Genomic DNA, 15,610 nt, shown 5'->3' on the forward strand with positions numbered 1-15,610 from the left:
AAAAGCACTGTCACTGCAGAAAGGCTGGGGTCTTGTGAGACTGAACCATCCCCATGCTGGGGATGCGCGAAGAGAAAACGATGTCCTGGCCACAATGAATGGACATTACAAGCTCCACCTTCAAGCAAAGGTCAAGAGGTGCTGGGGATGGTTATCCAGACTCTCTGTCCCTTCCCTACTTATTCCCTTAGTAAGAAAAAAAGGAGTAATCAGCCAAAGGGAAAAATACTTGACAATGCATGTAAAGTCAAAAAAATGTATATTACATAGTGAATCTGTCTTTTTTCTCCACAGTCAGAGGAACCACGCACCATTCCTCCTCGGCTCTGTTATTACTGGTAATTTCGTATATACAGCATTTGCTCTGGGTACAAAGCAGTTCACTGATGCTAAAGAAAAAAAAAAGGGAACTCAATATGACTCATAGCTCTGCTGACTGGACCAAAGACACAACGGGAGCGGCTGCTCTCTAAAGAAAGAACAGTGAGGAAAAGATTTTAAATTGTGCGAACATGGATTTCAATTACATATAAAGGAGGAACTCCCAATGATAGAGATGAATGCATGTCCAGGGGGCAAGGGACGGGTTTTTTCCAAGAAAAATTCAAGTATTTCTCCAGAAATTGTGTGTGGGTCCCCCGCTTACAGATGGAGAAATCACAGAGCTGCCGGCTCACAAATAGTAACAGTCTATTCATGGTGTTTAAGGTGCTTTCACATTTGAGCATCTCGGCTCCATGAAATATTCAAGACAAGTACAATCACCTTCCTCTAACAGACAAGAAAAATTTGAGCTCCGGGCATGTCAAATTGCTCACCCAAGAGAAGAACACATTTCGGGGAGATGGGACTAAGCCCCAGAGCTCTGCTCTACTAGGTCACCCTGACACATTCATGCGGATACATCTCGGGCAAGGAACAGATATGAGCAGAGGAAACAACTTGCAGGTCCACACCTTTAAAACACCTCATAAATATCATAAGCAATAACCGCCAATGCTGCACAAGCTCCACTCTCAGCTGCCTGCATGAAGCACTTTTCCACTGCATTTAGGCCCTGAGTACTTATCTCTGTTCTCTAAAGGGAAATAGGGCAGGCTCGGGATGAGGCAAAGGATCCCTAAGAGCATTGTCTGGACCCACACGACAGGTGGGGCAGCAAAGTAGATGCCGGCTGCTAATGGCCGGTCTAGAGGTGAGCAACGCTACTCTCTGCTCCTGTGCTGGTGGGCGTCTATTTAATTACAGTTTCAAGCTGGGCCAGAACGATTTTCAAGTCCCAGTTAGGACTATCCAGGCGATCTTCTGCTCCAGGCTGTACAAATGCGGACAGGAGAACCACCCAAGTAGCCATTACTTACATAGAAGACAGTGGCCATAACTTGGTGTTCGGCAACTCAGTGGTGGGAGCAGTAAGTGGGGATCAACGACACAGTTCGGGAGACTGACCGAGCTTCAGGGCTGGCCCTGATAGGGACACAGTCTGCATTACATCAGCGATGAGGTAGGCCACGGGGTATTATGTGCAGAGACGTGCTCTATGATGTCACCCAAGGCAGGCAGTGCCCCCACTCGGGTGTGGCCACAGGAGCTTCCAGTAGTGCTGGGGAGGTGAGGCGGGAGGGCAAGGGCCAGGTGCTGGGAAGCCTATTGGATCTGGAGTGTGGCCGAGTGTGCCTGGAAGAGAACTGACAGGGTCCAGATGCCGAAAGAAAATCCTGACAAAATCACAGAACGGTCAGGGCTTGTGGCTAAACATGGGCTTCAGGCCCTGTAACCTGAAGGGAGTGAGGCTGCCCATGCAGGACTGGGGCAGTTCACGCCTGCTGGAGAGAGAAGCCAGGAAGGCAGGGAGAGCCCCACGTTCCAGATCTTTTATCAGCAAACAAACCTGCAGAGGCAAGCCTGCCACATTCCAATGGCAAAGCCCCTTCCTGGCCTATTCGAATCTGTTACAACACAGAGATTTTTCCTGCCCTCTGAAGTTCACGTCCCTCCCACCTTTGAATAGCTGCCTTCACCAGGCTAAGTTCACACCAAACACTCGCCTCGTGTCATCATCAGAGTCTACTAGGCATAAATCAGGGTTTGCATTCAAAGCACCTCCTGTGACGTGAATAGGGAACTTCAGGACCAGAAAAGACAGAGCAGGGAAAGGAAGGTTAAATTTAATAACATCTTGGCACAACATCAGAAACTTTAAAAGCTCTTTAAAACCAGGGACTAGAAAGACATAAAAATTATACCACTGCACACTGAAGCAAATTGCAGGGGGAAACTGTGGATAATACAAATAAAGAACCAATTACCTTTTCACTCCCAGCCAAATCAACTAGATAAAGCTTCCCACTGAGTTTTTTTTCAGTCTCTACATTTTCTTGCTTAATGTTAATCAGGAAGATACTGTGACTTCTAGAGCTGTGTTCATTCATGTCTGAAAAGGAAAAGAGTTTACTGCTCTACAGAGAACACATAAATTTAGTAGTAAGCCTCTCAATCAAAAATACAACAAATCATGCCTAATAGCTCCATTTCTTTTTAAGTCCATTCAATTTTAAAAAATTATCTGAGACCACTTCTTCCAAAAAACAATGCTCATTCTAGAAATGAAAGATTTAAAATACCTTCAAGTGGCAGAGAAATTAATCTAAAATTTGAGGTCAGTGGCTTAAGACAACAGATTCTCAAGCTCTGCCTGAAGTGTCCGTCCTCCAACATTCCAGTCTGACTGTCCAGTCTGACTCTCTCCTTGAAGAGCTCAAGGCTTCCTCCTCTGCCTTACTGTAAGTCCCTCAGCCTTGATCACCATGATTAGAACCTGATGTATTCCATCTTCTTCATGTGTGCAGGCCTTGACTTACCAGTGATATCACAACCTTTCTTAGGGAAGAATTATGACTTTATTAAAGAAGGATTAAGATATACATTTCTTTTATAACCCATGCTAGGAACATAGAAAGTCTCAGAAATGAGGTATGCTTCATTAGAACCAAGTAACAAAAATCAAAATCTTCTTGGATCTTGGTCTTTGTTCACCAGGCAGACAAGGATCCCAGTGACTGTCTTATTCAACCCACATTGGTAATCAGTTCTCAAAACCATCTAACCAGATTGTGTGGGGGCAAAAAACCCTAAAAGTTTCCCGAAAAATGTTAGAACTAATGAATTTGGCAGGATACAAAAGCAATACATAAAAATCAGTTGCATTATATATTATGATAATGAACAATCCAAAAAGGAAATTAACAATTTCATTTAAAATAGGAAAAAGGAATAAGATACTTAGGAATAAATTTAACCAAGAAAATGAAAGGCAAATAATGAAAACTATGAAATGCTGCCAAAAGAAATTAAAGAATACAAAAGTAAATGGAAAGCTAACCTTGTTCTTATTTATAGAAATAGAAAAGTCTATTCTAACATTCATATGGAATGTCAAGGGGCCCTGGATAGCCAAAACAATCCTTAAAAAGAACAAAGTTAAAGATCTCACACTTAATGATTTCAAAACTTACTACAAAGCTATGGTAATCAAAACAGTGTGGTATTGTCATAAAGGCAGACATATAGACCAATAAGACAGAATAGAAAGCCTAGAAATAAAACCTCACATGATATGGTCAAGTAATTTTTGACAAGCGTGTCAGGACCATTCAGTGGGGAAAGGACAGTCTCTTCACCAAATTGAAAACTGGATATCCACATGCAAGAATGAAGTTGGTCTCTTTCCTTAGGTCATATATAAAAGTTAACTCAAAAAGGATAAAAAGTCTGAATGTAAAAGTTAAAACTATAAAACCTTAGAGAAGGCATAGGGGAAAAGGTTCATGACACTGGATTTGGCAATGATTTGGATATGAGACCAAAAAACAAACCACAACAGCAACAAAAAATAATGTAACTTCATCAAATGTAAAACACTGTGTATGAAAGGACACTGTCAAAAGAGTGAAAAGGCAACCCACAGAATGACAGAAAATATCTCAAATCATATAGCTGATAAGAGGTTGAGATCCAGAATATATACAGAATTCCTACAAATAAACAACAACAAAAGCCGAACAACCTAATTTTTAACAACAGAGCAAAGGACCTGAATAGCATTGCTCCAAAGAAGATGCATAATGGCCGAGAAGCATATGAAAAGATGCTCAACATCACTAATCATTCAGGAAATGCAAATCAAAAATCTCAATAGATACCATTTTACATCATTACACAACAGATGACTATTAAAAAGAAAACAAAAATAGAGAATAAGAAGTGTCAGCAAGGATGTGAGAAACTGAAATTCTTGCACACTGTTAGTGGGAATGCAAAATGGTACACTTGCAATGGAAAACAATATAGCTGTTCCTTAAAAAATTAAAAGTAGAATTACCATGTGATCCAGCAATTCTACTTCTGGGTGTGCTGCTGCTAAGTCGCTTCAGTCGTGTCCGACTCTGTGCGACCCCAGAGACGGCAGCCCACCAAGCTCCCCGTCCCTGGGATTCTCCAGGCAAGAACACTGGAGTGAGTTGCCATTTCCTTCTCCAATGCATAAAAGTGAAAAGTGAAAGTGAAGTCGCTCAGTCATGTCCAACTATTAGCGACCTCATGGACTGCAGCCTACCAGGCTCCTCTGTCCATGGGATTTTCCAGGCAAGAGTACTGGCGTGGGGTGCCATTGCCTTCTCCTACTTCTGGGTGTATACACCCAAAAAACAACTAAAAGCAAGAACTTGAACAGATGTTTAAACACCCATGTTCACAGCAACACTATTCACAACAGCCAAAAGGCAGAAGCAATACAATGTCTATCTATGGATGAACAGATAAACAAAATCTGGTGTATGCATACAATGGAACATTACTCTGCCTGATAAAAAGGAAGGGGACTCTAATACACGCTACAGCATGAATGAATCTTGAGGACACTGTGCTAAGTGAAACAAGCATGTCACAAAAGGACTTGTATCATTCCACTTATATGAAGTACCTAGAGTTGTCAAATTCATTGAGACAGGAAGTAGGACAATGGTTAACAGGTGTTGGGAGGAGGGAGTGTGGTACAGGCTGTTATTATTCAATGGGTATGGAGTTTCACTTTGGGATAATTAAAAATTCTGGAAATAGGAAATGGTAATGGTTGCAAATATTGTGAACGTACTTAATGCCACTAAACTGGACACTTAAAAGAGGTTAAAATGGTATTGCATGTTATGCATAATATAACAAAATTTAAAAAGAAAACATCTTACTACAATAAGAAAAAATAGTAGAATGTTCTGTACCAACAGTTCTGAAGCAGAGGGCCAAGACAGACTTTCAGGTATAGCACAAATAATTCATAACTAGAGCAACAGAGTGGAAACTTCTTTACAAGAGAGGCTGTTAGTGTAAGTGTATCATTCTTTCTGTAAGTGTCTAAGCAGAAGAGAAAGAAATAGAGTTTAACCCATACTGTTTACAAGTCCAGGCTCACGTATGGAACTTGCCACATAGATGAATATCATCTGATACATGCGTTGCAGTAGAGAAACAGCTGAGAATTACAGTTCTGGATCAAAAAATCATAGAACCAGTCAACAACCAAGCAGTGCTTGAATCTCTTCTACACCATACCGAGGACTCACTACCTCTCCAGGTAGCAGGCTTTACGTGACGCAGCTATGGGGACAAGGGTTTTTCTTGCAGTAGGTCAAAATCTGCCTCTCTGTAGTATCAACTGTCCTGGATGGTCTACTCGTTCAGATCAAACAAAGCAAGCTGCCCCTCTGAAGGTCAGCACCTTGAAGACATCAAGACTTTGTTAAGATATATCCACATGCCCTGCCCATATAAGTTTCTCTCTTCAAAGCTAGAAATTCTTTGTTCTTTCAGGAGATCTTCACAAGAAGTCACTCTCATTCATCCCTGCCCCTCTGAATAAGACAGACACACCACATGACCTGTTTCCCTGAGGAAGGCCCCACAAGGTCAACCAGCTGACCTGACTGTGTCTGTTACGGACAAGGCAGCAAAGAGTTTACAAGAAAGCACCTGGCCCCAGTTTCTGAGTTCCTCCGCGTCTTTCTTTTCCTTGTTTACGGAGGATGTAAATCTAGCGTCGTTTCTTTTGATGTGTATGACTGGCATATAGAATCTGTCAGTTTGGATTTTTTAAACAATAATAGAGTTAAAACGAATGAGCTTAGAAGCGTATTTTCTCCCGCCTTTAGCTGGGTGGCTGGTTGCTTACCCCAGTGTTCAGGCTCAGGCTGTTACCCAGGCCCAAAGTCACCCAACATTTCCAACAGGCCCTGGACAGCAGGAGGCGCTGTTTCAGGCGCTGTACCAGGACCTGCCCAGGCCTGCTGGTACTGCACACATTCCCTGTGTCTGAGTGCCAGTCACTGCTTTATAACTGCCTTCTTGGGCATTATTCCGTTTGGACCTCATTACCCGCAGCCGACCTGGCTGGTAGGCAGATGTCTGTGTCCTGGGTTAGAGGGGAGGAAACACCACAGCAGGCTTACTTGTTACAGCCACGTGGCGGTTTGCTTTGCCTTCGTCTATTACATCCATGACTTCCTCCGGGCTTGACACAAATCGCTCGGTGCAGCCCTGCAAGACAGCCAGAGCAAGCGGGTCACTGAAAAGCTGAGAAGCAGCAAGACTTTGAAACAGCTAAACATCTTCCCACTTCCGGAACTGCAGTTGCAGAGAAAGGATACAGTGTCGACCCAAAAACTCTTCCTCCTCACCAAGGGCTTGAATTCTACATTCAAAAGAAGAAACACTGGGAAACCCAGAAGTTAACCATAAAAGAAATCCCAGGTTTTAAGTACACAGTCACACGTAATAGCAGGGGAGACAGAAAATAAAGAAGAAAACCAATGCTAGAGAAAGAAACGGATGAAATCTTGCTTTGCCTTTCAATCTAGCCACCAACTTTAATTAGATACTGAAGCTGTACACATAATGCTACGATGGGTTTCTTCTAAGTGCCGAGTATGAACAACTGTACTCAATCACAAAGTCTCTTTAAATGTGAATAATGTCTGTTCAGTTCTCTAGTTCTTACCTCCTGTGATCTGACATCTGGGATACACTTACATTCTTACACTTACACTGAAGAAATTAAATGCCAACTTTTTAACCAGATGAATATTAAATATAAGAAATGATTAAATATGGATATGTACTTTTTAGGTACTGTTCTGGGCATCTTAGGTAATAATTATGACAGTGACTGGAGGGAAATCAATTGTATCATCAGTCAAGATTTCCTCATACCTTTACGTACGGGACTCTATTTTTATCTTCATGAACAGCCAAGTTTGTCTTGGATACTACAGAGACGATAATGATGACATGCAAAGAAGAAAAGAAAAGTTAAAGGCCCTGTATTGGAGGAAAAATAGAAATTGTTACAGAAGATAGGCAGATCTAATCTGCAGTAACTCAAGTTAAAGCTTTGGCTGAGAATAAGCAGACAGCCTGAAGGCAACAGAACATCTCTATAAATTCCTGAAGCAGAAGGGCTGTAAAACATTTCAACCTCCCTGGACTGTAGTTACAGAATAAACGACAAGAATTCGGGTTACTCACCATCAAGTAAGTCCCTGATTTTGTCCAGGTAGATCTCAAAATAGGAAACCTGATTAAAAACAAATTGATTTTGAAACAGAAATGCCACCCTGTATTTCAATAACATCATTATTAGAACTTTCAAAAGCTTTTCTGTCATGCTATGAAGAGTAAGAAGAAGGCTACAAAATGAAGACTCAGAGTCTAGAGGGGAGAGCTCCAGCCAACCCCCCGCCTCTCACCGGCCTCCTGCCTCCTGCTTGTCAGCTTGCTCTAAGGGTCCTTGCTCAGCAGCCCAGGCCCCACCCCCACCCCCACATCAGAGGTCCCCATGCTCCCAACCAGGTGTTATTGACATCCTGTGCTAGTCTTACGGAAGACTCTACCTTTCACCTTAGATGAGCACCGAGCAAACTTCTAGGTATGACAACAGCTAGAGCAGAACATGTCCTTTGCAAGTAACTGTCAAAAAACCAGTAGGCCTCACCTTGGGCATGACACTGACAGCCTCATCAGACCAGGGAGGGGGCATGCTCCAAACATTGAAATGAAGAAGGTGGGGAGGGGGGATAAGGGCAGTTGCTTAGAACCACAGAACCGGTAACAGGAAGAGAGCTGGTGACAGTCGCCAGCTCTGGGGAGTCCAGGAAGGACTTGAACAAAATGTAACTTAATAAAAGACAGTTAATCTGTGAGAGGGAAAGGAAGCCTTCCAATGAATTATTCTCAAACCTCAGTCCCAGCACTGCCTGTACCAGCATCTCACTCGGCGTTTGTTTAAATTGCCCTGAACCCTACTGCAATCCTCCTCAATCAGAATCTCCAAGAATAGGATTTGGGAATCCACTTCTAAACTCCCCAGGTGACCCTTACCCCAGGCTGACATCTGGGAACAACTCTAACTAGATATGTGATCTTGGAGATTTAATTCACAAGTAATCAAGAACCTAGACTTCAATGCTCCCATCTGTCATATGAAGCCATTGATACCAAAAATTCCCTCTAGGATTCTGTACTCTACCTACACTTGCCTTCTGCCAGCCAGATCAACTTTTCCTTCCCTCAAGTTCATGGTTCCCCTCCAATTCCTCCTTCCCGGAAATCTAAACAGAGGACTGAATCAAAAAGATGTTTTCTAAAAAGCTGAAAAAATAGTTGTAAAGTGGGGATGCAACTCTACAGGTGAAACCTCACCCCTGCACCACCAGTCTTGGCTCTAGACCAGGCAAAGTAAAATCTTCCTAACCCAGCACTAGTCCCAACCCAGCTCAGTCCTGGTTCATTATCTTTCGTCTGTCTCAGCCTGGAACCTCCTGACTCCTCGTTTCTCTGAGATCTGGGGTCCTGGCTTCAAATCCTGGAATCTATAGCTGAGCATCCTCTCCCTAACAACCTCTGCCTGCTTGAATGCCGGTCAAATGGCCCTGTTACTGGCTCTCTCTGTCACAGACACACCTAGCTTACCCACTGCTCCCGAAAATTCTCCCTGAGGCCACAATTCTAGAGTCTGCTTGGTCTTTAAACCTTAGATATGTCTAACCCAGTCCTTCTGCAGCCCACTCAACCCTGGCTCCAACCCACTCTGTATTTCAGAATTGTCTGGTTTTCATTAAGACTTTTCTGTTAATTCTGAGATCTTAAGCATGTGTCCTTATTTCCACAGGTTACAGAGAAAATTAATGACACCCGAAGACCACTCGTGAAGTAGATATTAGCAAATCTGGCACTTAGAATCTTGTTCATATTTAATATAAGTATACAGAGAATTCTGATTTATTCATTTTTTACCATAGCAGATAGTGGTTTCTTGGGAGGGGGTCAATTTTGTTATTTCTGTCACCTCAAAGACTTTGTAAGACCGGATGGAAGAAAAATAAATAAGCATTTAAAAGCATGTTCAGAAATAATGTTTAAAACCTCTGTGAGGCTCACTTTAAGGAGCAGATGTTCAATACTGTCTTAATCACGCCTTTTTTTCTTGATTAAGCCTGTCACTACTCAGTTCAAAATGCGGAGTAATCAATAGCAAACTTGCCTACTCAACAATTATAATCTGTGAAATAAGAGAATATAACTACAAATGCAGGACAGGACCCTAGATTGTGAAATTCTGCCCTCGACACGAGTGTCATTCCTCCTTTCCTCCCTCCCTTCATGCTGGGGCTATTTTTATTCTAATAAGATTCTAATATGAGACCCTATTTTGAGGGCAATAATTGGTTTAACATCTTACTCCAGGATTATCCCATAAGAACCCTGCAGTGGTTCAAGGTATTTAAATGCAAACAGCCTTAAAGATGCATTAAGCTCCTAAATCTTGATCCCATCAAAGCAACAAGCTTCTGCATCCTCAGATATAAAGAACTCTGGCAAGGAGGAGAAGCTGGCTTCAGCCAACAAAGGGAGCTGTAAGGAAAAAGATCTGCCAGATGTACTTTATAAATGGGCAAACAGTTGTTGCCTGGTTTTTATATAATCTGGGGAAGGTACCACAGAAATGGGCTTCCCAGGTGGCTCTAGTGGTAAAGAACCTGCCTGCCAATGCAAGAGATAGAAGAGACGCAGGATGATCCCTGGCTTGGAAAGATCCCCTGGAGGAGGGCAGGGCAACCCACTCCAGTATTCTCGCCTGGAGAATCCCATGGACAGAGGAGTCTGGTGGGCTACAGTCCATAGGGTTTCAAAGAGACGGACATGATGGAAGCGACTTAGCATGCACACACCACAGAAATAAGTGAAGGAGAAATTTAATATAATGGAACAGGTACTACACGTGGGGTTGGTCAGATCAGGAGTCTAATTTCAACTGTGCTGAGGACTTGATGTCACTTGGGCCATTGGGCTCTGTATCTTTGAACTTCAGTCTCCTTAGGCCTAGGGGATGGATGGCATCACCGACTCAATGGACATGAGTCTGAGTAAACTCCGGGAGTTGGTGATGGACAGGGAGGCCTGGCGTGCTGCAGTCCAGGGGGTTGCAAAGAGTCGGACACGACTGAGCGACTGAACTGAACTGAACTGAGGCAGTTGGGTCCCAGTTTTCAAGGATCATCAGCCTCTTGGTTGATCTGCTCAGCTCCAAGTCATCTTAGAAATGCCCCCTTCTCCTCCCCATCCCCTTGTCAACCCTGTCCCTGTGACAGTCACTGTGGCAGGGACCCCACCAGCCATGTGCATCCTGGACACAGCTCATCAGACCAAGGCTGGGCCAACGGGCTCCTTCCCAGGGGAATGAGGGACTGGAAATAAGGGGATGTGGAGCAGAAGCTGTGATGTCACCCTCTTTCCCACACAAACAAAAGAGAAAGATGGTCTGGAACAAGGGAAAGAAATAAAGCAAGAAGGCAGGGACAGGGACCCTAACCGGGATAGAGTTTCTTTTGGCGGTAATGAAAATGTTCTGGAATTAACCAGTGATCCTGAAAGCATCATACAGAGCTAATCTGATGTTTCCAATAGAAGTTTGTACTTCATTGTTGGTATATTTTTCACAAAAGATTTTTGAAGTAGAAAGTAGAAAGGAAAGTAGGTGTCAGAATGTTTTTACTGGTAAAAGACTACACTAAGTCTTATAGAATGTACTTTTCAAAATTCATGTTTAATTTTGCATTTTCCCTTCTTAGTGCCTAGTTTTCTTACCACCTTCTAGGATAAACATGTACAAAACTTTGATTTAACTAATCATCTGTAGTCTCACCTTTCAGAGGTGATGCTACTAAAATTCTTTATGGAAATCATATAGTCCCCTTTCATTTAAAATGTGTTGTAAGACTTTCCATGTAACTGTCTAAACACTTACTTAATAAATCTGCTTAGTATTCACTGGAGTAATAAATAATGGTCATGGTTGTACAATTTGGAAAATATACTAAGAACCATTAAATTGTACACTGTAAAAAGGTTAAATCTATCGTATGTGAACCATATCACAATTTTCTTAAGGAAAAGCAGAGCCTGGATTTCTTACTTCTCCACAACTCCCCGCCCCCACACCCGCTGTCAGATGCTTTATCTACAACAACTTCCGCTATTTGCTTAAACAAGTGACTTTCAGTCACTTGCAAACAAAGGAGTTCCAATGAATATACCCCTCATACCAAATGTTAAGAATTAACAGCTATAGTTAAGAGAGTAGAAATCTCCCTTTTTCAGTTCAAATTTAAGCCAGAACATAGGTATGGAAAACAAAAACAAGAAGGAAAAGAGTTCCCTTTCTCAGCACTTCTCAGAACCCGCTCCTCCAGATGCTAGCCTGTCGCCCTCCAAGGAGGGAAAAGTAGGTCCACAGTCAAAGAAGCTGGGAAATGCGATACACCACGTGTCCACTGTGCACAAGTGCATTAACCAAAGGCATGCTGAAGCATGGGGTAAATTTAAATTGTTCAACAAGAGCATTTTCCCAGCTAATTTGGCCACATAAGCCTTTTCCATGGCAGCCCACTGAGTAATGATATGAGGGACTGGGTTCCCCAGACACACTTTGGGAAATGCTGTCCTTGCCCAATTACGGACACACGCCAGTCATATCTACAGAAATCCACAGGGTAAAGGGGAGAACTCAGACCACAATCACGATGATTCCATCCTGAAAAGGGCTTTGCCTTTATCCCAATACTTCCTCGGTACTGGCCTAAGCCATTAAATAATAAATGTGGCTCTGCTGACCACAGAAATGTCACTTAAAATCAATAAAATCATCTATGTGCATGTAAAAAAGAGGAAAGCAAAGAAACACAATCTGGGGCTCAGTTTCTTCTCTCGGGACTCAATCAATTGCACTTACCTTGATGTGGAACTCCAGGTTCTCATCCATGGAATAGATATGGTCAAAGATGTCATGTGCAATCCTTGGAATGATGCCCATGAGCTGAGGGTCGTGTAGCTTCCCCTAGCGAGTGAAAAACACAACACAGGTACCTAAAGGGTGATGGGTACCTGAGCACCGCGTGTGAGAGAGAAAGGACCATACCCGGGCTTCTTAAACAGGAGCAGGGAGACACTTAAACAGAACACAGAGGGTGCCTGCGCTCCTGGAGATCCACCCCACAAGCTAACAGACCAACATTTGGCAGGATAACTCAAGCCCACATGGGATAGCACATTTTGTCAGGCTCTGAAGGCCCACAGTATCCCCTCCTGCTGCCACTGGGGGCAGCAGATCAGTGAGCTTGTGGGTAGAAGGAAGAGAAAGGTAGCTGGAGAATGAATGAGGTTATACGTGTGACTGTAACATACTAAATGTGGGCTTTGGTTTGGAATGTTTACACACTGACCAGAACCTACAAATCCAAGTTAATCTGTCTTATTGAAATCACATCAAGAGCTGATAGACATAGTTTCATTCACATCATCACTGCTTAAACATTTCTAAGAACCTGATTCTGCAAATATCTGCAGTAGCACTTTAAAAACCAATCAAGAAAATCCATTTTATCAATTTCTTTTAAAATCTATACTTCCAAGGTTTTATTGTTTCAAGTATTTTGACTGTTTCTAATATACAAATCTGCTTATATACCTTTTTTCCCCCTTTTCCCCACTTGTATTCATTTTACCTAATATACGGATGGATAGATGAATGTTTCTGTTATCTCAATTATCACTAAATCCATTTTCAAAATCCAGAATTTGCTGTTTCAAAGACTTTCAAAAAGATAGGCATAGTACCTGAAACTAATTCTTCAAGAGGAGTTCTAGAAGTGTTTAAAGCAACAGACTTACAAAGGACCTCAGCATACAACTTCCAGAGAGCCTTCTCTACACACACCAAAGGAACACTTAAGTTCCACATTGAACAACCTTTCAGCTCACAAACACAGGGATTGCATGTCAAAGCAATTGTCAGTAACAGCATACCCAGACCACTCTGGGTTTCAGAAGTTCTAAAATTCTAGGAAGAAATGGAGCTGGCAGAAAAGCCAACTTGCTCTCTCGTTTTCCAGGAATGCCCAACAGTCTTTATGAATTTGACGCACATATCTTTGTTCCAAATCTGCCCAATACCTGAAAGATCTGCTTTGTTTTCCTCAGTCAAGTCCTCTTTTTCTTTCAGATGACTTTCAAGCCAACATCTGAGTTATGAAAAGCAAGAAGTCACACAAACCCTGGCACTAACTACGGGCCACAGAACGCTTTCCATTTTGAGCCGTCCTTCAGGCACCTGATTTCTGACCATCCGCTCTGTCCAAAGCAAGCGAACAGCTGAATTCAGACACTTCTGGCCTCTGGCAAAGCTCTCTTAACAGGAAAATAGGTACTCTCATGGAATGCCTCATCTGCCAAGAATCCTAAATCATTTGATGTATTTCTCTTGTTACTAACTGGCAGGATGGCCAGTTAGTATTTCTTTCCAGGGCTTATGGGACTCAGTACAATATCTACTGCATAGAATTACTATAGAATCTAAATTGAAAAGTATATATAATGGGCTTAGTGACAATCAATGTTATTATTCAGCTCATAATAACGTTCTCATTAAGCAGTTTCTAGGGTTTATTTGACCTGAAGAGTCTTAAAACATGTTACTACCCCAGATATATCTAATGAAAACAAAGCCAAATTACTGAGCCATCACTTCTCATTGGCCGTCATAAACATGTAATAAATCAAAATACTGGACCCCACCTGCTTTGGACTGTGGACTCTGCTGGCAGAAATGGTACCTACACTGAAAACACAGATCTCTATTCTATCAAATAGAGATATCACCAATGGGCCAATCTGACTCAGAAAGTCCAAAAAGTATCCTCCTCCACCACCCCCAACCTGGAGCTCTTGAATAATCCATCACAACACTTCAGCTTCTCCTCAGTGGCCCACAGCCAAAGGAGAATGATTGATAATCCAGAAATCATTTATAATGACTCAAATCTGTTTCCCTAGATGCCTTTGCTTTCAACAGACTGATCTTCCAATTAATTCTGGGTGCATACAAGTTTTGACATCCCATTTTTGCCTTCGTCAGGGTGTGAACCAAGTCAGAATCAGGATGAGTCTCGACACTCCCTATTTTGTCTCCCTGAAGACTCAACCCAAAAATCATACAAGAAGGACCACGTGTTCGTTTGGAGAAGGCCTAGTAATACCCCCCTTTCCCACAGTGACACAGTGATACCCAAAGCTACCAGAGGTTTAAGGGCTAGGATGCCTTCTTCTGGCTCATAAGCCCAAGAGAGGTGAGGGCCTTTATGTTCAGTAAACTGAGGATGCCAAAATAATCTGTGTGTGGAGGGTTGTGTGTGTGTGTGGGTATGTGTGTGGTATCAATGTACAAGGTGTGTAGTGTGTGTTGTGTGTGAGGTATGATGTGTGTTTGTGTAGTGTGTGTATTTGTGTTGTGTGTGAGGTACACAGTGTGTGGGTGTGAGAGGCATGAGGATGTGTGGGGAAGGCTATCAATGTGAGGTGTGATGAGGATGAATGTGTGTAGTGTATGTGGTGTGTGGGATATGTGTGTGGTGTGGAGGTATGTGTGGTGTGGTGAGAATGAAAGTGTGTGGTGTATATGGTGTGGAGATGTGTTTGTGTGTGGTGTGGAGCTATGTGGGGTATGTGTGGGGTGTGTGGGGTGTGTGCTGTGGAGCCACGTGGGGTATGTGTGGTGTATGTGGTGTGGAGGTGTGTGCGGTGTGGAGACGTGTGTGGTGTGGAGGCGTGTGTGGTGTGGAGGCGTGTGTGGTGTGGAGGCGTGTGTGGTGTGTGTGGTGTGTGTGGTGTGGAGGCGTGTGTGGTGTGGAGGCGTGTGTGGTGTGGAGGCGTGTGTGGTGTGTGTGGTGTGTGTGGTGTGGAGGCGTGTGTGGTGTGGAGGTGTGTGTGGTGTGGAGGTGTGTGTGGTGTGTGTGGTGTGCAGGCGTGTGTGGTGTGTGTGTGGGGCAGTGATGATGGATTTGTGTGGTGTGGAGGTGTGTGTGGTATGGAGGTGAGTGTGGTATGGAGGTGTGTGGTGTGTGTGGAGGTGTGTGTGGTGTGGAGATGTGTGTGGTGTGGAGGTGTGTACAGTGTGTGGTGTGGAGGTGTGTGTGGTGTGGAGGTGTGTGTGGTGTGTGTGGTGTGGAGG

At 43.1% G+C, this 15,610-nt stretch overlaps 1 protein-coding gene across 2 annotated transcripts in view; it reads right to left on the bottom strand.

Annotated features, from left to right (window-relative positions):
* The window catches only part of KIF5C (kinesin family member 5C), a 147,302-nt gene that overhangs the window by 58,940 nt on the left and 72,752 nt on the right, over positions 1-15,610 (bottom strand). For both annotated transcript variants that reach the window (XM_068967916.1, XM_068967917.1), the window contains exons 4-8: positions 12,338-12,442; positions 7,576-7,624; positions 7,261-7,316; positions 6,501-6,588; positions 2,310-2,434 (exon numbers count right to left, since the gene is read on the bottom strand). In XM_068967916.1, coding sequence (XP_068824017.1) covers positions 2,310-2,434; positions 6,501-6,588; positions 7,261-7,316; positions 7,576-7,624; positions 12,338-12,442 — 423 coding nt within the window. The remainder of the gene's footprint in view (positions 1-2,309; positions 2,435-6,500; positions 6,589-7,260; positions 7,317-7,575; positions 7,625-12,337; positions 12,443-15,610) is intronic.

This window comes from Capricornis sumatraensis, chromosome 3 (assembly GCF_032405125.1).
Source record: "Capricornis sumatraensis isolate serow.1 chromosome 3, serow.2, whole genome shotgun sequence".
Classification (NCBI taxonomy): Eukaryota; Metazoa; Chordata; class Mammalia; order Artiodactyla; family Bovidae; genus Capricornis; species Capricornis sumatraensis.